Here is a 27,143-nt window from a genome sequence, read left to right as displayed (position 1 = left end):
CCCAGCAATGTGTGAGAGTTCTAGTTGCTCTGTAGTCTTGTTTGCATTTAAAATCCTTTAAAATTTAGCCATTGTAGTGTGTGTTTAGTTGTATCTCTGTGGTTTTGATTTGCATTTCCCTAATAACTTATGAATGGAATAAGCACATGTAAAAATATTCAATATCATATGACTTTTGTGGTTCAGTGTCTTTTAAAATCTTATTTTCTATTGGGCCTTTGAAGTCTAGAGCTGTAAGAGTTCTTATATATTCTGGGTACACTATATTCTTTGATGTATGTTTTGTATATCATTTTCTTCCAGTGTAATAATAGCTTGCTTTAAAACTTTTTTTTAAATGGTGGAACTTTTAAGAAGCTAAATTTTGCACTTTTGGCTAAGTCTAATTTGTTAATTTTCTTTTTATGGATCAAGTTTTTCAAGTTCTATTGAAGAAATCTCTTCTTAGTTCAACGACAAGATTTTTCTCCTGTTTTAGGAGTTTCATAATTTTAGTTGTTCAATTTTCTTTTTGGTCCCATTGTGTGTTTTCTTTTCTAATATGAAGGGAGGTAAAGATTAAGGTTCATTTTATTTCATATGAATATCCAATTATTCTAGCACTTTTTGTTGAAAAGACTCTCTCCATTGAATTCTTTGAATTAAAAAGGATAATCTTTTGTTGAAAGTCAGTTTCTACACTCTCATTTTACTTCATTGATTTGTCTATCTGTATGCCAAAACAGACTGTCTTGATTACTGCTGTTATAATAGTAAGCCCTGAAACCGAGTAGTGTAAAATTTTGCAACTTTATTCTCTTTTCAAAATTGCTTTGTCTAGTCTAGGTTCTTTCATTTACCTCTGCTTTAAACTCTGCCCCACTGTCAGGTGGACACCCAAGACTTAAGTTTTGAGCTTGCAATCCACTGTGGATGGATTTTTGTCCACAGTCAGAGACATGCCCTTGGTCTTATATTCCTAGATGAAAAGAGAGACCACAAAATGATGGAGGAATCAAAGTAGCTCAATGCTTAGAGGCCGTGTGATGAAAAGTGTCAGGGAGAACTACATACAATGACCCTGGTATTTGTGAAGAAGCCCATCGGTGCCTAAGACACTCAAATTGCTATGTTAAGAGGCAAGGAACAGAAAAGAAACTTTTTTTTTTTTTTTACAATGTAAGAGAAATATCTTCCATTAGTTCTACATCTTGAACTACTCAGCAGTTATTTATTTTATTGCCACCTCAATCAATCTTCAAACAACAATAGCTAAGATTAAACAGTCTTTACTTATTGCCCTATTTATGGTTTTATTTCCAGTGGATTAACCCCAAGTATTTGTGATTCATATTTGGCTAATGCTCACCAATATAAGCTTCCTTACCGACAACATTGTAATACAGTGGCTACAGATATATGTCTTAAAGGCTGATTCCCTATCTATCTATCTATCTACCTATCTATCTATTTTTATTACTGGGCTTGTGAATTGCAATCATTCAGGTGTATAGATAGGCACATGCCCTTTTTCTCTAACATTGTTTTCCAGGAGATTAATTTTCATTTGTATAATTATGCTTTAGCCAGCTTTTTCATTGCTGTGACCAAAAGACCTGACAAGAACAATTAAAGGAGAAAAAAAAGTTTATTTGGCTCATGATTTAAAATGTCTCATTTCACAGATTATAGACTCATTTTGCTTTGGGCACAAGATGAGGCAGAACATCATGGCCAAATGTCATGGTAGATGAAAGCATCTCAGAACATGGACCCCAGGAAGTAGACAGAGAGCTTTGCTCACCAGGAACAAAATATGAAACCCAAAGGCACACCTCCAGTCACCTACCTCCTCTAACTACACCTTACTTGCCTAGAGTTACCACCCAATTAATCCACATCAGAGCATTAATCCACTGATTGGGTTAAGGCTCTTATAACCCAATCATTCAACTCTGATAATATTTGCATTGTCTAACCCATAAGCATTTGGAGGATGCTGATATTTATCATTACATTGTTTTTTTTGAAATTTACAAGGCTGATAATAGTCTTGCTGTGTAACTTTTAAGTAGCTTATTTAATTTCTCAACTTTTTTTCTTATCATTGCCTCCTGCTCAAGATTAAACATTAAGGAACAACATTTTGTTGGATAACACAAAGTTATATGTTCCCAGCTGATTTCCTCCACCACATTCTCCCACCATGATGTTCTGCCTCTCCTTGAGCTCCAAGAAATGGAGCCTGCTGTCTATGAACTGAGACCTCTGAAACTGGGAGCCCCCCAATAAACTTTTCCTCCTCTAAAATTGTTCTGGTCAGGTCTTTGGTTACAGCGGCAAAAAAAGCTGACTAAAACAATTTCTTAATGTTTTTGTTGAGAATATTTTTATTTATGTTCATGAGGGTGATGGCCTTGTAGTTTTCTGAGGATGTCTTTTTCTGGTTTTGGTATCAGGTTAATGCTTTTCTCATACAATGAGTTGGGAACTATTCCCAAGGGGTTGCGTTGGATTGATATTATTATTTTTTAAAAGCTTTGAGAGAAAACTTACTAGTGAAGTCTTCCCCTGAAATGCTTAGTGAAAAATAATTCAAACTATAAGTTTATTATTATTTTTAGAAGATATAAGAGGATTTAGATTTTCAATCTATTTTGTATTTGCTATGGTAATTTCAGTGTTTTATTAAGCAAATTGCCCACTACCACACTCTGTATTCTCTAATTCATTTACCCTTCAATGTACTCTTTTTCAAATTAGGGTCTAAAAGGGAGATTAATAGTAAGAAGATTTTTAGAATTTTTGTCTTCTTTCTCCCATAATATTTCTGAGAAATCTGGGCTCCTTACACTACAAATTCTTGAAATCTGTGTCACTCACTTCTTTGCTTCTATTTAACAAGATTATGGTGAAAAATTTTGTACATTCTTTGTTTATACTAACATGGGTTTTTATTTCTTGGGGGGAAGGGCTTCTTTGTTGTTATCATTGCATTTGTTTTAATTTTTCTTATTTATTTTGTTAGTCTTTCTGTGATTGGGCCTCACCTCATCAAAATCTTCTATTGAGAGTAATTTATTTTTTCTTTTTGGTATGTTGACAACTACTTCACATAGTTACAGCTAATGGAGGACAAAGACATCACCTTGTGTTTTTTATCCATACTCCCCCTCCTCCCCTTCTCCACCCCGACACTGGATACCTAGTCATGACTGAGTGACTTGCTGCCTTTTGGTTGATCAAAGTCTAAGTGATAAACTAAAAGGTGAATCTTGGTTGGTCTACTTTCTTGTAGTATTCCCTTGCAAGGCTAAGGTTTTAATGATTTAAGGAGGTGCAGAACCTATAAGTAAACCAACGATGGATTTCATTATTTTAATCTTTATTTCTACTCCTACACTTTTCTTCTTTTTCCATCTTGGTTGCTGGAAAATGCAATTTCTCTCACTATCGATTTGGTCCTTGCACATTTAGCAAGTATCGATTCTCCCCTAACCTCCTTTGCCTCATTTTTAAGAAAGCAGAAGTTGAAAAGCTTTATTTCATTTATTCAGACAAACACTAGCATACCAAGTGTTCTGCAGAACACAACTAGAATTCTCCCATCTCCAAATTTATAATTGTGATTTATCTGCTTCTGCTGCTATTAAAGATAGGATTTCAATTTCTATTCATTTGTAAAAATTATGTTTTTATTTACTGAAGGATGGTAGCCTATCATGGCTTTTTATCCTGTGTGGGACAAATAAAGTACAATTTTCTGTTTTAAAGTAGATTTTTACAAACATACACTAATTTCACATATACTTGTTATATCATATATGTAAAATTTGAACTTAGAACTTTATTACTTATTTTAGTGATACAATGGGAAATATATATTGCTTCAAATTTGGTAGAGAGGAAATTAAAGTTGAATGAGTAGAATGTTGGTTAAGTCCCTAGTTCTGAATTTTATTACCCTGTATTCTTACTTCTTTTATGTAGTCTTGAGTGTGTTCCCTAATTCTCATTTTTCACTTGTCTTACATCAACTTTCTGATGTTTACCCTAAACAAATCTGACAAAATTAAGTTGAAACCTTAGGAAGTTATACCATACAACTACTAATGTGTTGTAATGTCTAATCAATCTCATTGATACTCACAATGAACCATATAGTTTCTAGCACTGTTTTTATTTGTTGCTGAATGATACAAAATTTACTTAATGTTTATGAAACTCAGTTACTTTATCTGTTAATCAAGGAAGCTTAAAATAATAAATGAAATTGTGCCGGATGATTCCTCAAATCCTTACCTTATTGATTCTAATCTATATTCTTATGTAAGTTATATTTTAGAAAGTGTCTAAACTCATAAACCTTTGAAAGCATAATGCAGAATGCATATATTACATGTTAGAGCTAAGAATATGGGATACATTTTGGCAAAAGGTTGGGAGCTTCAGAGAAGTTCTATAATGACTCTTTGAGTCCAGGCATGACCAACTATGACAGGATATTTTCACAGTCACATTGTCAGATATAGTAATCTTATTGGGTATTTTAAAAGCCAAGTCTTAAGTTCTCTGTTGTGGCACTTTTCTCAAGGAACTGACCTCTATCTGTCCTGTCATCTACTAGCTTTATGATGACCTGTTCTTCAGAGTCTTTCATTTCTGTAAGTTGACACAGTGTTGTATATTATTTGTACTTCTGCAGGTGGTAACTGGAAAGTTTCCATAATCACCAGCGACTTGCCAAATGCAGGGACCAGCTCACAGATTTATATTGTATTATATGGACAACATAGAAGTTCAGCCCCTATATATCTTTATGGAACAGATGGGACCCGATTTCAGGATGGCCATGAAGACATCTTTACTGTAAGTAATAAAACGGAGTAAAACTTTTAATAGAAGTGATGCAACCAGTAAGTACTTTCGAATGACTGCAGTTTATTAAACCCGGCTCTTCCTATTGTAACAGATGTGCCCTGTAGAAGATCAATCAAAAGAAATTCATGGCACTCTTTGCTCGAGCCAATTTAACACAAGTAAAACCACCATATGGAAGAGACAGTAGTAGCACGAGAGAAATACTAGATGTTCAGCATTTATTGTTCTTATAAGGGTGACTAACAGCAGCAAGGCCTTATGTGTCTCAGGCACTACAGAAAAGTTTCAAAGCCAAAGTCAAAAAGGGCAAAATAAAATTATCAAACAATGAGGGCAAAGAAGTTGTCTTCAAGTTATTAACTATGAGTCGTAGTTTTTCCTTGTTATTCAGGAAGAGACACCTTTAGAGACACTGAGATCAGAATCTAGAAAGAAACAGAAGTAGAAAAGATGAAGTAGGTGAGACCAGCGCCATGTTGTTAAACCAAAGTAAGAAATGTCATCCATCAGTGACAAGATGGGCCAAGCATTGAGTAGTTTGTAGGTGCTGCATAATGGCTGTTGAGTGAATGTCTGGGTGCATATTTTAAACCAGGTGGAGAGAATGAAATCACAATCAGAAAGTGGTATCTTCAGTATCTTAAGTTTTCACGGGGCATCCCCTTCCATGTGGCACTAAATGCTTGGTTTTACTGCACCCACATGTCACATGTCACAGGGGTGGCCAAATCATTCGCAAGTATCATTCCTTTTAGATTGGTGTGAACTATCCTTTCCATTCTTTATATGAGTTTTTTTTTTTTTAAAAAACTCTCTTTCTTGTATTGATGGTCACTAGAAATAAAAGTTTTTAAAAATGAAGATTCTTGTCATTATTTTTCATATATTAGAAATAAATGTAGAAGTGACTATATCAAAATTTATGTAAACTGTTTTTCTCTTTTGTGGGTACTGAGGATTAAACCCAGGAATGCTCTACCACTGAGCTCCCAGCTCCCCGCCCCCCGCCGCCTTAAAACTTTTGAAACAGGGTCCCCCTGAGTTGCTGAAGCTGACTCCAAACCTGTGACTCTCTCCCTCAGAATCCTGAGTCCCGGGGGTTACAGGTGTGTCACTACTCTCAGATAACTTGTTTTTCTTGTTACTGTTTTGCCATTGTATTGTCTCATGGTTACTTTTACATCAAATTTTACTTTCAGGTAATTTATAGGGCTAGATCGTTTTGAGTTCTCTAGTACGAAAGGAGTACATTTAAACCCTCATTCCCATTTCCCATAGAAAATCATTTACATAGTGTGATGCTTCTTGTTTTTGGGGCACCGCTACCTACATTTCAGCTGTTGGTTTGTCTTGCCCTCTTTCTAGAGCCTTCTTGGTGTGGCTAAATTTGTCTTTGTAGAGTTGTTAGCTTCATTGAGTTTAGTAATTTTATTCAAATGTTGATCATAGCTTTATTTGTCCTGGTGAATTGTATTTTGGTAAGGGTTCTTAGGAAAACCTTTCTTTCCCATTCTTCTTTCCTTTTGCCTGTATCTTCTTCTTAGAGATCTTCTTCTTATTATTATTGTGGAAGAATGCATAGGACTATACATAAGGGTTCCCATTTTTACAATTTTAAAGTGTACAATTCTGTGGCTTGTAGTACATTCACAATATTGTTCAACTGTCGCCACCATCTTAAGTCAACCTAAAAGGAAACCCCATTGTGCAGTAACTCCCATTCCTTTTACCCTGAACTTCTAGCAACCTCCCAAGTGTTTTCTGTTTTTCTTTCTATACGAAAGCTTTACATTTCTTCTTCTTGCTGAATGATTCTGCATAGAACTTTTAATACAGTGTTGAATAGGGGTGACAAAAACTGGTATCTTTGACTTGTTCCTGATTTCTGATTTAGGGTGAAAGCTTTCAGGGTTTCATCTGTGAGAATGTTATCTATAGATTTTTTTTTTTTAAATCGATGCCATTTATCCATGTCCAGGAAGTTCCCTTTTATTCCTAGACTTTTTAGTGTTTTTACCATTCACAAAGGGTGTTGAATTTTGTGATTTTTGTTTTTTCTCCCCCCATCCATGGAGATGGCTGTTTTGCCTCCCTTCAGTCTGCTTATGCAGTATGTTATATTCTTTGTGGGTTGACCCCCATCTCCATTCCTGGGATAAATCACACATGGTTATGATGTATAGTCCCTTTAATGTGGCTCTGGACTCAGTTTGCTAGTTTGGAGGCTCGTGTGTGTGTGTGTGTGTGTATTTGTTAGGGGTCTTGGTTTTCCCTTCTCTTGTCTCTCATCTGGCTTTGGTATTAGTGCACTGCTGATTTTGAGGAATGAGTTAAGAGATGTTCTCACCCCTTCTATATTTTGTAAGAGTTCGGTATAAATTGGCATTAGTTTTTAAAAATTAATTAAATCAATTTATTTCAAGCAGGGTCTGTCTGTGTTGCCTATGTTGCTTAAGCTGGCCTCAAATTTAGGATTCTTTTGCCTCAGCCTCCAAAGTAGCTGGGATTATAGGTCTGCACTACCATCTCACCCAGTTTAATTCTTTTTAAAAATATTCTTTAGTTGTCAATTGACCTTTATTTCATTTATTTATATGTGGTGCTGAGACTCGAACAAGTGCCTCACACATGCTAGGCAAGCACTTTACCACTGAGCCAAACCCCAGCCCCTCGCCCAGTTTAATTCTTCAAATATTTGATAAAATTCACCTGTGAAGACTTCTGTTATCGACTTCTCATTGTTGGGAGATTGTTACTGATGTAACCTTTTTAATTGTTATAGATATACTCATGATTTTTCTTTCTTTTTGAGATAGTTTTGGTGGCTGTGTGTCTCTAGAAAATTTCCCATTTCATCTGGGTTAGCTACTCTGTTGGAATATAATTATACACAACATTTTTTTCATAATCCTTTTTATTTCTGTAAGGTTGTTAGTCATGTCTCTACTTATATTTCTGATTTTAGCAATTTGAATCTTTGTTTTTCTAGGAGACAGGTTCTTTCTGTATTGCCTATGTTGTTTAAATTGGCCTTAAAATTTTATCAATTTTGCTGATATTTTTCAAAGAACCAATTTTTGGTTTCAATGATTCAATTGTTTTCTGTTATCTATTTTTTTTTAAATCATCACTCTGATCTTTATCTTTTCCTACCTTCTTCTAACTTAGAATTTAGTTCTTTATTTTCTAATTCTTTAAGTTATAAAATTAAGCTATTTATTTGAGATCTTTTATTATATTTATATATTTTTCTTTTTCCTCCTTTTTAATATATATGTTAGAGCAATAAATTTCCTTCTGAGCTCTAATTTCACTACATGCTTTATGCTATTTTTTGTGTCATATTTTTGTTTTCATCCATCTAAAAGTATTTTCTGATGTTTTTGTAATTTCTTTTTCGACCAATTCAATGAATTGTGCAGTTTTACTTCTAGTATTGATTTCTAGTTTCATTCTATTATGTTTAGATAAAATAGTGTGTATGATTTTAGTCTTTTAAAAATTTCCAGATTTGTTTTTGTTACACAACATACAGTCTATCTTGGGAAATATTCCAAGAATACTATATCTCTTGTTGAATGGGGTGTTCTATAGATGTTATGTCCAGCTAGTATATGATGTTCCAGTCCTCCATTTCTTTACGGTTTTGTCAAGGTATTCTATCTATTACTCAAAGTCAGATATTGAAATCTTCAACTATTATCATGGCCTGTTTCACTATTCAGTCCTGCTAAATTTTACTTCATAAGGCTTGAATTGTAGCTCATGGAGCATATGCTTGGCTCATGTGAGATTCTGAGCTCAATTCCCAAGTCCCATTCCACCCCACCAAAAGAAAAAAAAAGCCTCATATATTTTAGTATTTTAGTGCTCTGTTGCTGGATGTGCACATTTATAATTCTACTCTAACATCTCGATGAACTGACCTCTTTATCAATATATAATGTCCTCTTCTGAACTGTTTTTAAGTGGATTTTGTGAAATTACATTGAAAGATATTTCTTTGACTTCTTTATAGATTACAGTTGGAGACATTGGAACGGTTTTTAAAATTCGTATTGGTCATACCAACTCTGGCCACTCCCCATCCTGGCACTGTAAGAAGGTAAGGATGTATCAATAATATTCTCCTCCCCCTTTTCTTTTTGCAAAAATTTCTGCAAATTTCTCCAAGAAATTAACTCTCAGGGAGACATTTTATGTCTACAGCAGGTTGATGATGTCAAACCTGGACCTTTTCAGTCAGTACATTTCTTAAGGAAGTAGTATCGTATGCCCTTATCAATTCATTAATCCCTAATTGGTTGGGGGAATTTCCTGAAGTAAGCAATACTTTCACTTCTATTCAAAGAAAAGGAAGTACTGGGATAATACTCTTGATAAACTCACATAGCATTTTTTTAAGAACATTATAGTTATACATGGTTGGGTTGATACTGACAGAATCATACATGCATGGAATTTGACTTCAGTTCACATTCTCCCTTTTTCTCTCTTTTTCTCCATCTCCCCATTCTCCTTCCTCTACTAATCTTTATTTCTCTCATCTATTTATTTATTTTTTAAAGTTCATAGTCTTATTTACTCTGCAAACATTCATGAAACAGCACACTTATGGATCAGAACACTTTGAAACGTTATACTTCAATAGAAAACATTAAAAAAAATCTCAAAATACAAACATATACACAGTATAAAATATATTCTTGACCAGTGGATGAGGTAAGTTCAAAGATCCTAAACAGGTTGAAATTGGCCAGGTAAAATCTTAATTGGAAATTAATATTGAGCCAAAGTAAACAACCTGTATGTTATATCACACCTTTGAACTCTTCTTTATGACTGAGTAATTGAGAATTGTTCAGATATAGTTTGTTGTTGGAGAGATTTCTCAATTAATATTTTTATTAAGTAGTAAGAAGAACTAATTTTGTTTGTAATAAAATACTGAGCCCAAGGATTTCTAACCTGTCTTATTAGATTATTCTTTTTTTAAAGATTTATTTTAATTAGGTATATATGGCAGCAGAATGCATTCTGATTCATTGTACATATTGCAGTACAACTTTACATTCCTCTGGTTTTATGTGATGTAGCATCACACCATATGTGCTGCCATACATGTACCTAGGGTAATGATGTCCACTCATTCCTCCATCTTTTTTGATAGATCCTTTCTATTTTTACATAAAGGTGAAATCCACTGTAGTATATTTAATATATGCACATAGCAAAATTTTTAAAAATTTATTCCACAATTTCCTCCCCTTTCCTATCTCTCTTCTCTCCCTCTTGATCTCCTTCTATTCTACTGATCCTCCCTTTTTCCTTATGATATCCATTCTTTCCCATTATCTTTTCCTTTTTTTTTCTACCCTCCACATATGAGAGAAAACATTTGACCCTTGATTTTCTGAAACTGGCTTATTTCATTCAGCAGGATGTTCTATAGTTTTCATCCATTTACTAACAAATTACATAATTTCATTCTTCTTTATGGCTTAGTAAAACTCCATTGGGTATGTATACTGCAATTTCTTAATCCATTCATCTATTGACAGGCATTGGAGTTGATTCCATAATGTGGCTATTGTGAATTGTGCTGCTTTAAACATTGAGATGGCTGTATTGCTGTGGTATGCTGATTTTAGCTTTTGGATAAACACCAAGGAGTGGGTCATATGGTACTTACATTCCTACTTTTTTGAGGAATCTCCATACCCTTTCCAGAGTGGTTGTACTAGTCTGCAGTCCCACCAACATACACATAACTTTTTGATATATTTGCATTAATGATGAAAAGATGTCTAGCTGTATAGCATTTGCATAAAAAGTTTATTAAGATATATCATTGTATTGATGACTTCATGATATACTAGACTTGAATTCCAACCCTAGAATTTAGTGTGGCATACTAAGCAAGATACTAACCCTTGAGTATTCTTAAGAAGGAAAAAAAGATGAGTTAAATTTTCTACATTGTTTAGAATGAAAACTCTGTTCACTTTCTCCATCACTGGTAAATGCAGATCTCTCACACGGAAATCAATACGGCATGTCATCCATTTTTTTGGTATGATATATTTACATCATATAATTTCAAAATAAATGATCTTTAACTAAACCAGTTCTCAGAGAGCAGAGAGTATCTAGTTACATATTCCTGATATTGTTGACGAACTTGTTCTTCTATAGTTTTGGAATGTGTGAGAAAATTAATAGAAAATTCATGGAAGATGAATAATTACTTAAGACAGACTTTTTATTCTACCAGTAGAAATGAATAGTTGTTACTTATGCCATCTTCTCTACATTAAAGTCACAAAGCATCCTGAAGCAGAATGAAAAATTAATATAAAATCTACTTTGTGAAAATATAGGATGTGGATGTTAGATTTCAAAATTCAAAATTATTGCCTGGCTTTTATATGCAATAATGTTCTCTTTTATGCCATATAGAGCTTTTGATGTATGCTATTAAGGCTTGGTGTGGTGGTATATGCCTACTATCCCAATGACTCAGGAGGCAGGAGGATGATGAGTTCAAGGCCAGTCTCAGTGATTTAGAGAACACGCAGCAATTTAGCAAGACCCTGTCTCCAAATAAGCAACAAAAACAAAACAAAACAAACAAACAACATAAAACAAAAAAATGACTGGGAATTTAGCTTAATGATAAAGCACCCCTGAGTTCAATCCCCAGTACCAAAAGAAATAAATCATATGATATTCAAATTGATACTTTTAATAATTATATAATATCATCTTTTCCCTTTTTCTCTGTTTAAAAACTGATTATAAAAATTATCATTAATGATTATGCTATCTCATTTGATTGATAACCAATAAGAAATATTATATTCATTATAATGTTGGGATGCTAAGATAGTTGTTAAGTTGTCTGAAAATATTATGTACTATTGCAGAGGAATGATATAAAAATCCGTCTGAAAATTCCTACTCTCTTTCTCTCCATGATAACTACTTTCTTTTTGCAAGACAATTTGTTTGCCTGAGGTTTACCTCACCTCTATTTGAGTACCAGTAAAGAAGACACTCTTTTTGGGATGGGGTTGCTGGGGATTTAACCCAGGGCCTCAAAGATGTTAAGTATGCACCCTACCACTGAGCCAGCCCCCAAACATTTCTTAAATCAAAGTTTAATTCTGAGTAAATAAAATCTTCATGTAATTCATCTCAATTAATATGCTGATAAGAGGTTGGAATTTTTCTGTTTAGTTTTTATAATTCAGTTTAGAAGTTTGAAGTTTGACATTTTAAAGAAGCCAACTTATACCTATAACCTGAAGGGATTTGAGTGAAAACTCTGCTTTCATATACAATACCAACAGTGATACAATATTTCCATAAAATAATTACATTGCTTTTAGGAACTTAATTCTTTCAATTTTAGTTGGGGAAGAGTACAAGATAGAAAGTTAAAAATGCCGGTTTATTTTCTGTTTCTCAAATGATTAGTTTTGGCCTTAATAGCTTAATTGCAAACCAATGATTATTCTCCGTGGTTGTCAGGGAGAATTTCCAAAAGTGACATTGTGTCTGAAGTGTACTTGGTATGCATTTATAAATGTGAATTCCTGGATCTGTGTGAGACCCACAAACCTTAAAGTATTGGGTCCTGAAGATTTGCTTTTTAATGATATAATTTCTAAAATACATTAAATCACATCATTAAAACTCTTAATAACATAAAACTTGGGAGAAATTGGCATGTTTCATATGAACATTTCAAAACAGAAAAATTACAAATAGAAACATTTCAAAATAATAAAAAGAAATGCCATTGTACAATAAAAGATCAAATTGGAGTAAAAAGAGTAAATATGCTTTTTTGGGGCAAATAATCCATAATTTCTTATATTAAAAAATGTAAAATGGTTTCTGAGCTAAGTGGAGTGTTTGGACAAATTTTGTTGGAGACTTTGATAGGAGATTCTTTTGCAAGTAATATTGTTGCTGTTGTAGATACAGTTGCAGAACATAAATTCTGGAGAAGAGTTTTATATACCTGTACAGCGATGGTTGGCGCGAGATCAAGAGGATGGAGAAATCTGCCGAGAATTGCCTCTTATAAATAGAGGACAACCCATCCTTCCAGGTAGGGACACTCCAAACCCAGGCAGCACACACAAAAAAACCCCTCGTTTGCCTAAATGTTGAAGGACAGGGAACTCAATGAATGCATGATGAATGAATGAATGAATGAATGATTAAGGACTGCTAGTTTCTTATCAATTACCTCTGCTGCTGTGCCAGCTGCATCTAAATGTGCTTTAGTTGTTTCACATGCTGGCATTCAAGAATATGTTCTTGTCGCTGTTAGCCCTGTAGGAAGGTCAACTAAAGTGCCTCTCAATCAAAACAAGAAAATTAATTCTTAGAAGGTCATGAGAAAATTGAATGTCAAATGAAGCGAAGGGCTAAGACATGCAAGTTAACGTTTACTTTTCCCACAAGGTCCTACCGTGCTTTTGAAAATTGATCTCTTTGATCAGGAATTGAAAACACAACAGCTCAATGACTTTCTAAACATTTGCCCAGAAGCAGAGATATGTTCAAGTTTTATGTACTTGTGGCCGAGACTAGTTTTATCAAGTGCTGCTCTTGAAATGCTTAGAATTAGGCAGTGACTTTTCCCCACCACAAGAATCCAGGGTAACCTTGTCTATAGAAGCTATTTGTTCTTGGGGCCTAGTTACTAGCCTATGTTTTGGAAGATAATGGGAAAAAAGGTATATGAGAATTATTAAATTGACAATTGGTAAATAGAAATATTTTTCCAATTTAGGCATTGTCCTACCATAATGTTATCTTGTAGTTTTCTAAAGAAAAAAAATAGTAAAAGTATTATCTGCAGAATAAGAAGAGACCCACAATATCATATAATCTGACATTTGGCTTACCTATTTGTGGAACTTTTTGACGGAACGTACACTGGTAAAACATTTGCACAGACTGATAATTTCCCTGTGGTTTTTAAATAAGGTGCGCTAATAAATTTTCTTGAGTTTCTGAAGCTAATGTATTTTGAAGACATGAATAGCCCTAATTTACTGAAAAGTGAAGATTGCGTGAGCATTGTTCTCACCATTCATAAAAGATTTTCTCACTACTTGTAAGTATTTTTCTTACCATTCTTCTTTATCATTCCACATATACCACCTGAAAGAAGTTCACCAGGTACCCTATTCTATTACTGTTAGTAATAATTTAGGGGTTAGAAATGATTTAGAGGCTATATTTGCTTTTTCCTCTCCCCATTTTAATTGCAAAATTCTGATCAAAAGAGACATACTCTAGAAACACATACTGATTTTCTTTGCTTCCCCTGTAGTGCTTGGTATTTATTAACAGACATTTTTCTTTTCAATTTCTCCACTTGGCTTGGTTTTCTAACCATACTCTATCATGTGCTTGGTATACTCTTTGGTAGGTCAGGGATAAATGAAGTAAATGGGTAGCTGACTCTACCCATATTTTTATCTAATATCCTAGCAATGATTGATGTGATATCTGAAATGATGTCATTATAGACAAGCAGCAGCCTTCACTAGAGGTAGACACATCATTTCTTAGGGATATAAATAAGGCAAGCTGCATTAGTATATATATATATATATATATATATATAATGCTATATTTTGTTCCTTTAAGTTCATGAAGAGTTATGGTAGTATTTGTTATTTAAGACAAAAGGAACTCTGACAGAATTTGCCTGTTTATCAGTATACTATCATATGTACCTGAAAAATACGTTTTCTCGAGGGGTGTGGTGGCGCATGCCTGTAATCCCAGCAGTAGGGAGGCTGAGGCAGGAGGATCACAAGTTCAAAGCCAGCCTCAGGAAAAGCGAGGTGCTAAGCAACTCAGTGAGACCCTGTCTCTAAATAAAATACGAAATAGGGCTGGTCATGTGGTTCAGTGGTTGAGTGTCCCTGAGTTCAATCCCCGGTACCAAAAAAGAAAAAAAAATATATATGTTTTCTTATTATGGAATTATTTTCTTGAAGAGGATACAGGTTGTTAAGAAAACTGAGCAAAAGTGGGGTTTCTCAGATTGGTGAGCTATTTATAAAATTTTAATTTTTTATTGTGGTAGTAACTAACACAAACATTAAATTTACTATCCTAAACATTTTTAATCATACTCTTCCCTATGATTAAATGTATTCACATTGTTATGCAAATGGCCTCCAGAACTTTACCATCTTACAAAGCTGAAACTCTGTACCATTAATTCTTAATCCCTCCTGCCTCACCGCCAGCCCTTGGCAACCACCTTTCTATTTTTTGTTTCTGTAATTTTACCTACTTGAGATCCCTCATCTGAGTGAAACCATATAGTATTTATATTTTTGCGATTTGGTTTCTTTCCCTAGAGTAATATCCTTGAAGTTCATCCATAGTATAGTGTTCCCATGGTAAAAGGTTTCCCTTCTTTGTAAAAGCTGAATGATACACTACAATTTCTTTGTTTATTTAGCAATGGACATTTGGGTTGCTTTCACTTCTTGGCTACTGTGAATAGTGTTAAAACAAACCTGCATGTGAAATTATAAATATCTCTTTCAGAATCTGATTTGAAAGCTGCTGGATCATATAGTAATTCTCTTTTAATTTTTTGAGGAAACACCATACTGTTTTCCATAATAATTGTCTCATTTTACATTTCTACCAACAGAGCACAAGGGTCCAATTTCTTTCTATACATTGTCTTCAACACTTGTGTTCTGTTGTATTGATATGGGCCATTCAATGGGTAGCAATTATTTATCCTTGTAATTTTTATTTGCATTTCTCTAATAATTGTTGGTGTTGAGTTTTTATATTCTTGTTGACCATTTGTATTTTTCTTTAGAGAATTGTCTATATTCAAACTCTTTGCCTTTTGTGTGTGTGTGTGTGTGTGTGTGTGTGTGTGTGTGTTGGTATTGTTGAATTGCAGGATTTTCTTTTATTTTCTGTATATTCACCCCATAGTAGACATATGAATTGGAAATGGTTTCTGTAACTTCAATGGATGTTTGTTCACACTGTGTTTTCCTTTGCTTCTTAGAGTTTAAGTTTGAAGTAGTTCTGGTTTGTCTATTTTTGCTTTTGAAATCTGTGATTTTGGTGTCATACCCAAGAAATCATTGCAAAATTTTATAACTTGAAAATTTTCTCATGTTTTCTTTTAGAGTTTTATAATTTGGGGTCTTGTATTTAGGTCTTTATATTTTTGGAGTTAATATCTATATATGATGTCAGATAAGGGTTAGGGTTTTTATAAGCTGAAGACCTATTGCAACCCTGCATTAAGCAAGGCTGGAGGTGCTCATTTCCTAACGATGTGCTTTCTTCTTGTGTCTCTGTGTCAAAGTTTGGTATTTTATAATATTCCACGCTTCTTCTTACTACATCTCTTATGGTGACACATGATCAGTGATTTTTTATTTTTACTCTTGTCTTTGTTTTGGGGCTGCACAAACTATGTCCATCTAAAGTGATCTTAATGCACGGATGTGTGTGTGTGTGTGTGTGTGTGTGTGTGTGTGTGTATGTGTGTGTGTGTGTGTCTACCACTCCACCAACCAGCCATTACTCGCCCTCCTTAGGTATCCTTCTTCTTCAAAACACAAAAATATTGACATTTGCCCAATGAGTAAAGTTACATTGTTCCCTAAATATTCAAGTGAAAGAAAGTCATACGTCTCTCCCTAGAAATGAATAAGAAAAATCTAGAAATGAGTAAACTCAGTGAGGAAGGCATGTTAAAAGCCAAGACAGGTGGAAAGCTAGGCCTCTAGCATCAGTTAGCTATGCAGTGAATGCAAACGAGGAGTTCTTAAAGGAAATTAAAAGTGTTGCTCCAGTGAACACATAAATGATAAGAATGAAATAACCTTATTGCTTACATGAAAAAAGTTTTAGTGGTCTGGATAGAAGAGCAAATTGGCCATAATATTTTCTTGAGCCCAAACCTAGTCTATATGTGCTCTAAATGTGTAAAATAAATTGCAATTCATTCCGCTGTCATATATAACAACAACAACAACAACAACAACAAAAAGCCCATGCGATTTCATTGTGATATTTGCTTTATTGCAATAGTCTTAATTGCATAGTCTAGAGCAAGGACCTAACTCTCTTAAATTCTATAAAGGCAAGTGAGGAAGTTCCCAAAGAAAAGTTTTTTTTTTTCTCCCCACTGGTAGTACTGAAGACTGAATCCAAGGGCAGTCTACCTTGTGCTACATCTCTATTCTTTTTTTACGTAAAAAATATTTATTTTATTTGTGCATTATAATTATACATAATGTGGAAATAGCAGCTCTTTTTATTTTTTGAGACAATTTCTCCCTAAGTTTCCAAGGCTGGATTCAAACTTGTGATCCTCCTGTCTTAGCCTCTTGAGTGGCTGGGATGGTAGGCTGCCGCAAACTGCCCGGCCCCGGGCCGGCTGAGTCCCGCTCCTGCTGCCGAGCACTGCCTGCGGCACCCCTGCTGAGCGATTCCCTGCTGAGCTGTCAGTGCACGCGGGCTTGCAATCTTGCAACCCGGTTGGGCACAAAAACACAAGCCAGTCAAACTGAGACAAAGTTTTATTTAGAGAGAGGCCGTGTGCGTCCCCTAACAGGTGGGTCCGCCACGTGTGTGTTCTACCTGAGCCGGGGGGTTTCCCCTTCCCCCGGAACACCCTCCTACCATCCTTTCCCAACCAATGGGAACTCTCCCATTACAAGAGTGACATGAGTAACCTGAGTCCTGAAAATGGGCCCAGCTAGACAGCATGAGTCCAATTACCATATGAATGTGAATTGCTGGCTGGCAGTCATAAAATCCAAAGGTGCCTGTATCAATATTTTTGCTGTGGCTCCTAACAGTAGGCAAGTACCACCATGCCCAGCACCAGAACAATTTGAAGTTAGCATAAGATTTAATGAAAGTAGTCTCTATAACATTAAAGTGCAAGCTGAATCAGCAAGTACTGATTAGGAGGCTGCAGCTAGTTCTCCTTAAAAGATCTTGCTAAGATCATTGACAAAGATTATCAGTTATATTATGATGAACAATTTATCACAGATTTTCAATGTTGAGACACCTCATACTGGAAGAAGATGCCATCAAGGTTTTCCAAAGACAGAAATCAATGTCTGGCTTCAAACCTCGAAAGGACAGAATGATTCTCTTGTTAGAGTCTAATGTTGTTGGTGACTTTAAGTTGAAGTTGGTGTTCATTCACTATTCTGAAAACCCTAAGTTTGTTTAGAATGAAATGGAATCTACCTGTGTTCTGTAAATGGAACAGCAAAACCTGAGTGACAGTACATCTGTTTACAACATAGATTACTCAATATTTTAAGTTCAGATAAAAGTTTCTCTTATTATTGCTCATTGACAATGCCCTTGTTCATCCAAGAGTTCTGGTAGAGGTGTACTCTAAGATTAATGTTGTTTTCATGCCTGCTAACATAATATCCCTCCTGTAGCTCATAAATCAAGGAATAATTTAAACTTTCAAGTCTTATTATTTAAGATATTCATGAGCCTATAGCTGCCATTGATATTGAGTCCTTTTTTTGGATCTGTGCAAAGTAATTTGAAAACCTTCTGGAAGGGATTCACCATTGTACATGCCAGGAAGAACATTTGTGACTCATGGAAGGATTTCAAAATATTAACATTAACAGAAGTTGATTCTAACACTCATGGGTGACTTTGAGAGGTTCAAGACCTCAGTGGAAGAAATAACTGCATATGTAGTAGAAATAGCAAGAAAACTAGAATTAGAAGTAGAACCCGAAAATGGAACTGAATTGTTGAAATCTCATGATAAAAGCTTACAGGATGAGGAGTTGCTTCTTACAGATGGGAAAAGGATTTTTTTTTTTGGAGATGAAATCTACTCCTGGTGAATATATTGTGAAGATTATTGAAATGCAACAACAAAGGATTTAGAATATTACATAAACTTAATTTGTAAAACAGTAATAAATTTTGAGAGGGATGATTCCAATTTTTAAAGAGGTTCTACTGTGTATAATGTGTTATCAATAGCATTGAATGATACAGAGAAATCTTTCATGATAGGAAATGTCAATCAAGATGGCAAAACTTCATTTTTATCTCAAGACTTTGCCACTGCTGCCTGAGCTTTCTGCAAAAACCACCTTGATCAGGAGGCAGCTATTAACATCAAGCAAAAAGATTATGACTGGCTGATGGCTTAGATGATTATTAGAATTTCTTAATAACAAACTTTTTCAGTTAAGGCATGTGCATATTTTAATGCTATTATTGCATATTTGGTAAACTATGGTATAATATAAACAAAGCTTTTTTTTTTTTTGAGATGGGGGTCTTACTATGTTGCCACAGTTAGCTGTAAACTCTTAGGTTCAAGCAGTCCTCCTGCTTCAACCTCCCGAGTAGCTGTGGCAACAGGTCTGCACCAACACATCTTGTCCACTGTTAGCATAATTTTAATGTATGCATTGTATAAACAAAAGGTCCACATAATTGGGAGGAATAGACAAACTCTAGATAGCACAAAAGTATGGGAGGGGAAGGGAGGGGCATGGAGTTAAAAATGATGGTGGAATGTGATGAACATCATTATCCAAAGTACATGTATGAAGACACAAATTGGTGCCAATATACTTTGTATACAACCAGAGATATGAAAAATTGTGCCCTATATGTGTAAATTAAATTATAATTCATTCCGCTGTCATATATAATAACAACAACAACAACAACAACAACAACAAAATCCATGTGGTTTCATTGTGATATTTGCTTTATTGCAATAGTCTGGAAACAAATCTGAAATATCTCTGAGGTATGCCTTTAGTGGAGAAAAGTTATTAATTGTTAGAGCAACATTTCCAAGTTAACAATATAGAAAAAAAGTGAACTTCTCTCAAAGATTACTGCTTATCAATTTTGTTTCTATGAGTCAGGTGTGTGGAAATATCACTGGTGTGAAAATCCAAAGAATGGAATTGGTACCAGAGGAATTGTGCTCATGAGTACATAGAACAGGAGTCTGATTCTTTCTCCTTTTGGAAGTCCACACCGTGAATATTATTATTCGATCCTTTGTTATTATCCTACAGATCCCTGAGGCTCTGGTCTTTGCTTTCTCTTTTTCTTTTTGGTTTTGGGGATTGAGCCCAGGGAGTGCTTAACCACTGAGCCACATTCCCAGTCCTTTTTAACTCTTTAATTTGAGATGGTCTCACTAAGTTGCTTAGGGCTCCCTAAATTGCTGAGGCAGGCTCTGAACTTGCAATCCTCCTGCCTCAGCCTCCTGAGTTGCTGGGATTACAGGTGTGAGCCACCATGCCCTGCTCTGGTCATTTTTATAGAAAGGTAATTTTCTGTCTTTATGTTCACGGGTGTTTTCCTTGTGCTTTTCATTCTACTCTTGATACTAGTCAGAGACTTTTAAAATTTTAGTGGGCTTTTTTTTTTTTTCAATTTTAAAACTTCCATCTGGATCTTTTTTAAGTTTTCTATTTCGTTGCTAAGACTATTTTTTTGAAATTGTTTCTTCATTCTCATTTCCCATGTGAGTTGAGATTTTTGTGATTCTTAATAGTATGAGTAATATCCTGAATATTTTACACGTTATTATATGATACATTGGTTCTTATTTAAATCTTGTGGAGAATGTTCTTTTTTTTTTTTTTTTTTTTTTAAGCATGCATATGACTTCTGGTTAGTTTCAGGCCACAGATTTCAACCAGTCTTCTGTGGTCTGTTTCCAGTGTCTATTCAGTTTTTAAAGGCTTTATAGCTCCCTAGATCCTCTTTTTGGTCCTTTAGCTGAAAAACTGGGACTTTCTACTCTATTGGATTGTGGATTTCTGCAGTCTTTTCTGTCTAGGGCTAAGCAGTGGCAGGACAGAGAAAGTAAAGCAACAGGGTTGGGGGCACGGGGTAGGGGTGGGTGGCCCCTCTCTCCTGAAGCCTAGTTTCACTGAATTGAAGAGGAGGTTCTTATGTGCTGTTGTTTCCAGACACTGAAATGTAAGAGAATAGAGAATGAAGGATATGGAAAACACACCCCAGGGAACTTCCCTTATCTCCAACTGTTCCCCTCCTGCCCTCCTGCCCGGTGCCTGTGGTAAATTGGAGGTTTGTCATTGCAGCAGGACAAAATAGAAGCCCAGGCCTCAACCAGAGGAAAGGCCAGAAGGGAAAATAGGGGTAACTCAGAAGGGACTCCCAAGTGACCCCCACCTGTAGCTGAACTGGCTGTCCCCAGTACTGAGCACCTCTGTTCTCTATCCACACCTTTTGAAGGACATGCAATATAACAACCCCCAAGGAGAAAGGGAGAGTAATGGGTCCTGAACTTGTTGCAATGTTCTTTATCTACAACCCTTTCCCTGGCTGCCCAAGGTCTACCTCCAGCTGCAACCAACACATTTCCTGCTAGGACTCAGCTCCTCTAAACCCTATAAAACTCAGACCCTTATGGCAGCCAGTTGCCATTTTTACTCTTGAAAATGTGCCTTTCCGCTGCTTAGTAAAGCAGAGTGATCTGTTGAGGTCTGTTTCCCTTTCTTTTTCTTTTTGTGTTCTTTTTCATCTGCTTTCAGAGAAATGGAGGGTTGGAGAGGTAGAACGACTACCTTTTCTATGTGTGGAGAGTTCATGTTTTTGCTTCGTTAGTCAGAACTAGAGGTCTTCTTCTGAGCCCTCTGTATCTGAGCTCTAGTGAGTTCTTTCCAGCTTTCTCATGCACTGAATCCAGGCTGGAGGACTGTGGTGAAGATAAATGTCAACTTATTAACACTTGCTGTTTTGTTACCTTCTGGTCTTTCCCAATCCTCCTGCTCCTATGCACTGCCCAGTCTTCATATAGCTGTGGCATGCATCCAGCTCAGTTTTCATAACCTGCAATCAATGAGAGTGACTTACCTAGAACTGGAACGGTTGATTAGATTTATGTACTTAATTTTTAGTTACAGAAGTAATGCTTGGCACTTAAAGCCTATTTTTCTTCTGTTATCAGTGACAAAATACGAAGTGTTTGTGGCAACAGGTGAGCTATGGAATGCTGGAACATCAGCAAATGTCTACATTTCTATCTATGGGAAAAAAGGAGACACAGGATCCAGACAACTATTTAGATCAAAGAACTCCTGTAAATTTTTAAGAGGACAAGTAAGTAAACAAAAATTCCTTTGTCTGATTGAAAAAAAAGATTTTTCCTTGTGGCTCAAAAACAAACAAACACGTAAAATAAGATTTCCTATCTTTACCATTTTTTAAGCAGATTTTAAGTGCATTTCTAAGAGCATAGTTCAGTAGTGTTCAGTGCACGGTGGTGACAGTATGTCGCTTATAGTGGCTCAACATAACAATTTTTCGACTTTATCAGAAAAGCAGTGTGCAAGTAATATGCAGCCAGTAGAAATCATATCTTGAATTTTGATCTTCTCTTGAGCTAGCAATGGGTGAGATGCTCTATTCTGATGCTGAGTAGTAGCAGTGAACCATGGCTCCTACCAGTCACATTATCATGAGAATAAGCAGCTGAAACTCTATCTGTCCTGTGTTGCTGAGCACTGATATTGAGTAGGATAAGATTTTCAGCTCACTATTTTCAAGTTACAGTGGATTTATTGGGATGTAACCCCACTGTAAGTCAAGAAGCATCTGTATTCACACTGTTATGCAATAGCAGGTCTTGAGAAATTTTCTGTCTTTCCGAACTTGGAAATCTATAACCATTCAATAACAACTACCCAGTTCCCCAGGTCACCACCACTCTACTTTCTGTTCATGGGAATTTGACTACTTTCATTCGGTACATCATATTATACAATAATTATCTTTTTGTGACTTTTTTGAATTAGCATAATGTCCTTAAGATTCATCCATGTTGTAACATGTTAGAAGATTTTCTTTCTTTTTTACTGAATAATATTCCATTGCGTGTGTGCACACACTATATTCTGTTTATTGATTAATGTGCATCTGGTAATGGACATTTGGATTTCCACTACCTCTTAGCTATTGTGAATAATGCAGATACATACATAAAGTACAAATACCTCTTTGAGATCATTCATTCAGTTATTTTGGATCTATTCTTGGAAGTGAGATTGCTGTATCATATTGCAGTTTATTTTAAATTTCTCGAAAGTACAAGGGAATACTTAAAAATATAGTCTGATCACAAAAATTAACCTAAAGTTTTATGTATTTTTCTTGATTACTTGTAGTCTCTTGCCTTTTTATCTTGCCCTAAAAAAGTTAATTTTGATTTTGAAGCACATGTGTAACCAAGTCAGTGCATCTTCTGATGAAGCCTATGAAACATTCCCATCAAAGAGGCTCAGATTAATTCACAAGGTTCCTCATGATCTGCATCCCACCCATGCCCTTCTCCTGTCTCCCCTTCCACCTTTCCTCTTGCTCATTCCACCCACCCACATTGTGTTGGAGCTGTTCTCCAACATACCAGCTTGTATATCTTGGGGTATCCAAGTTATGCAGTTATGCCTGGGGTATTGTGCTTGCAGGTAAGTACCTCTTCTAGACTTTAGACATAACTGCCTGTGTTCAGTCCTGGCTCCATAGCTTTGAGCCTACAATCTTGGCCAAGTTCTATTCCTCTCTGTGCCTCAGTTTCCTTATTTATACAATGGATTTATTACCTAGCTACCTAGTTTATAGGTTGATTGTGAGAATTAAATGAGCTCTTGTATGCAGAACACTTAAAATAGTTCCTGGCACATGAGGACACTAATGTTCCCTTGGGTTGGCACGAAACCCCTTTCTTTACCTTCTTCAGGTCTTTACTCAAAGAAGGCTACTGTGATGTTCTCATTTGATATTACAGCCTTCTACCACTTCCTCTCCCCATTTCCATTTTTTAAATTATTGGTTCTTTTAAATTATACATAACATTAGGATTCAGTTTGACCTAATTATAAATGCATGGAATATAATTTGTCCTAATTCAGTCCTCAGTTACTTCCCTTTTCCTTCCTCTTCCCCGCCCCCCATTCCCTTCCCTCTCCTCTACTCCTTCTGCCATTTATTTACATTTTTTTAAAAAATTAGTGTCTTGTGGATATACATATTGGTGAGACTCACTGTAGTACATTCATAAGAATTTTAGATAAGAGTCATTCCACTGTCTATTCTTATCTCTCCTCCCTTCCCTTCATTCCATTTTATCTACTCCACAGATCTTTTTTCTATTTTTTTATCCTCTTGCTTATTTTGGATTAGATTCTGCACATAAGAGAAAACATTCTATCTTTGGCTTTTTCAACTACCTTATTTCACTTACCATGATAATCTCCAGTTCCATCCATTTACTGGCAAATACCATGATGTCATTCTTATGGCTGAGTAATACTCCACCACATTTTCTTTATCCACTCATGTGTGGAAGAGCACCTAGGTTTGTTCCATAGCTTGGCTGTTGTGAATTGTGCTGCTATAAACATTGAAGTGGCTGCATCTCTGTAGTATGCTGATTTTTAAGTCTTTTGGATATATACCGAAGAGTAGGATAATTGGGTCAGATGGTGGTTCCATTCCTATTTTTTTGAGACATCACCATACTGCTTTCCAGAGTGGTTGCATGAAATTGAAGTCCCACCAGGAATTGTGTGTTCACCTTATCACCTGCATCCTTGCCAATATTTATTGTTATTTGTATTCTTGATAATTGCCATTTTGACTGAAGTGAAATGAAATCTCAATACAGTTCTGATTTTCATTTCCATAATTGCTAGAGATGTTAAACATTTTCATATATTTGTTAACCATTGTATTTCTTCTTTTGAGAAATATCTGTTTAGTTCTTTTGCCCATCTATTGATTGTTTTTTTTTGGGGGGGGGTGTTAAGTTTTTTGAGTTCTTCGTACATTCTGGATTTGAATGCCCTATCTGAGTAGTAGGTGGCAAATATTTTTTTCCCATTTTGAAGGCTTCATCTTCACTCTCTTAATTGTTTCCTTTGCTGTGAAGCAGTGTTTTAATTAGATGCCATCTCATTTATTGATATTTGATTTTACTCTTTGTCCTTTAGGAGTCTTGTTAAGGAAGTTGGTTCCTGTGCCAATATATTAGAGTGTTGGTTCTGCATTTTCTTCTAGCAGGTGTAGGGTTTTTGGTCTGATTCCTATGTCTTTGGTCTACTTTGAGCTGAGTTTTGTGCAGGGTGACAGGGGTTACGTTTCCTATATTATATATGGATTTCCAATTTTCCCAGCACCATTTATTAAAGAGACTAGCTTTTCTCCATTGTATGTTTTTGGCACCTTTGTCTAGTATGAAATAACTATGTTTATGTGCATCTGTCTGTCTTCTATTCCAATGCGCCTGTTTTGGTACCAGTACCATGCCGTTTTTGTGGCTGTAGTTCTGTAGTATAATCTGAGGTCTGGTATTGTAATTCCTCCTGCTTCGCTTTTCTCACTAAGGATTGCTTTGTTAATCCTGTTGTCTTTTATTTTTCTAAGTGAATTTCATAACTGCTTTTTCTAGTTCTGTGAAGAATATCATTGGAATTTTGATGGGACTTGTGTTGAATCTGTATGTCACTTTTGGTAGTATGGCCATTTTGACAATATTAATTCTGCCTATCCAAGAACACGGTAGGTCTTTTCATCTTGTAAGGTCTTCTTCAATTTAAACTTTATTTATTGTTTTATATTTTTCCTTGTAGAGGTTCTTCAACTCTTTTGTTAGATTTATTCCCAAGTATTTTATTTGTTTATTTATTTGAGGTCATTGTGAATGAGATAGTTTTCCTAATTTCTTTTATAGCAGATTCATCATTGGAGTATGGGAATGCAATTGATTTATCAGTGTTGATCTTGTATCCTATTACTTTGAGAAATTAATTTGTGAGCTGTAGAAGTCATCTGGTAGAGGTTTTTGGGTGTTCAAAATGTAGGATCGTGTCATAGCAAACACATAATTTGAGCTCTTCTTTTCCTATATGTATCCCTTTAATTTCCTTCTCTTTTCTGATTGCTCTGGCTAGTTTCAAGGACTATGTTGAATAGGAATGGTTAAAGTGGGAATCCTTGTCTTTCTCCTAATTTTAGAGGAAATGCTTTCAGTGTTTTTTCCACTCAGTATAACATTGACCTTGGGTTTGTCATGTGTAGAGTTTACAATGTTGAGGTAAGTTCTTTCTGTCCCTAGTTTCTCTAATGTTTTAAACATGATTGGGTACTATACTTTTTCAAAAGCTTTTTCAGCATCTCTTGAGATTCTGTGCATTTATGTGATTCTTGTCCTTAAGTCTATTTTATGTGGTGAATTACATTTATTGATTTCTATATGCTGAACCAAGCTTGGATCCTATGGATGAAACCCACTTGATCATGGAGCACTATCTTTTTAATGCATTTTTTTGTATATAGTTTGCCAATATTTTATGAAGAATTTTTGCACTTATGTTCATCAAGGATATTGGTCTGTAGTTTTCTTTCCTTGATATGTTTTTGGTTTTGGTATCAGGGTGATACTAGCTTTGTAGAATGAGTTTGGCAGTGTTACCTCCTTTTCTATTTTATGGAATAATTTGAGGAGGATTGGTATTAGTTCTTTTTTTTAAAGATCTGGTAGAACTTGGCTGAGAGTCCATCCAGTCCTGGGCTTTTCTTTGTTGGAAAGCTGTGACGGCTGCTTCAATTTCATTACTCAATATTGTTCAGTTGAAGTTTTTATATCTTCATGGTTCAATTTGGGTAGGCCATATGTATCCAGGAATTTGTTAATATCTTCAAGAAGTTTTAGTTTATTGGTGTATAAATTTTCAAAATAGTTTCTGATGATCCTCTGGATTTCAGTAGTGTCTCTAGTGATATTTCTTTTTTCATCTTGAATTTCATGATTTGAATTTTTGCTTTCCTTCATTTGTTGAGTTTGGCTAAGGGTTTATTAATCTTGTTATCCTTTCAAAAAACAACTCTTTTTTTTCATTGATATTTTGTATTTTTTTATTCTCAATTTCATTGGCTCTGATTTTAATTATTTCCCATCTTTTACTGATTTTGATGTTGGTTTTTCTTTTTTCTAAGGCCTTGAAATGTAATGTTAGATTATTTGTTTGATATCTTTCTATTGTTTTAATGTATGAACTCAATGCTATGACTTTTCCTCTTAGAACTGCATTCCAACTACCCAGAGACTTTGATATGTTGTATCACTGTTCTCACTTCTAAGAATTTTAAAAAATTTCTTCCAAGTTCTTCTTCTATCTAACCATCATTCAAAAGTGTATTATTTC

At 35.2% G+C, this 27,143-nt stretch overlaps 1 protein-coding gene across 1 annotated transcript in view; it reads left to right on the top strand.

The window, feature by feature from the left end:
* The window catches only part of Rp1 (RP1 axonemal microtubule associated), a 163,758-nt gene that overhangs the window by 18,479 nt on the left and 118,136 nt on the right, over positions 1 to 27,143 (top strand). Inside the window, exons 3-6 of the mRNA XM_077801313.1 lie at positions 4,685 to 4,848; positions 8,879 to 8,965; positions 12,847 to 12,979; positions 21,890 to 22,041. Of these exons, the coding sequence (XP_077657439.1) occupies positions 4,685 to 4,848; positions 8,879 to 8,965; positions 12,847 to 12,979; positions 21,890 to 22,041 (536 nt within the window). The remainder of the gene's footprint in view (positions 1 to 4,684; positions 4,849 to 8,878; positions 8,966 to 12,846; positions 12,980 to 21,889; positions 22,042 to 27,143) is intronic.

This window comes from Urocitellus parryii, chromosome 7 (genome assembly GCF_045843805.1).
Source record: "Urocitellus parryii isolate mUroPar1 chromosome 7, mUroPar1.hap1, whole genome shotgun sequence".
NCBI lineage: Eukaryota > Metazoa > Chordata > Mammalia > Rodentia > Sciuridae > Urocitellus > Urocitellus parryii.
The sequence above is the reverse complement of the archived record's forward strand: the minus strand, read 5'-3'. Positions and strand labels throughout refer to the sequence as shown.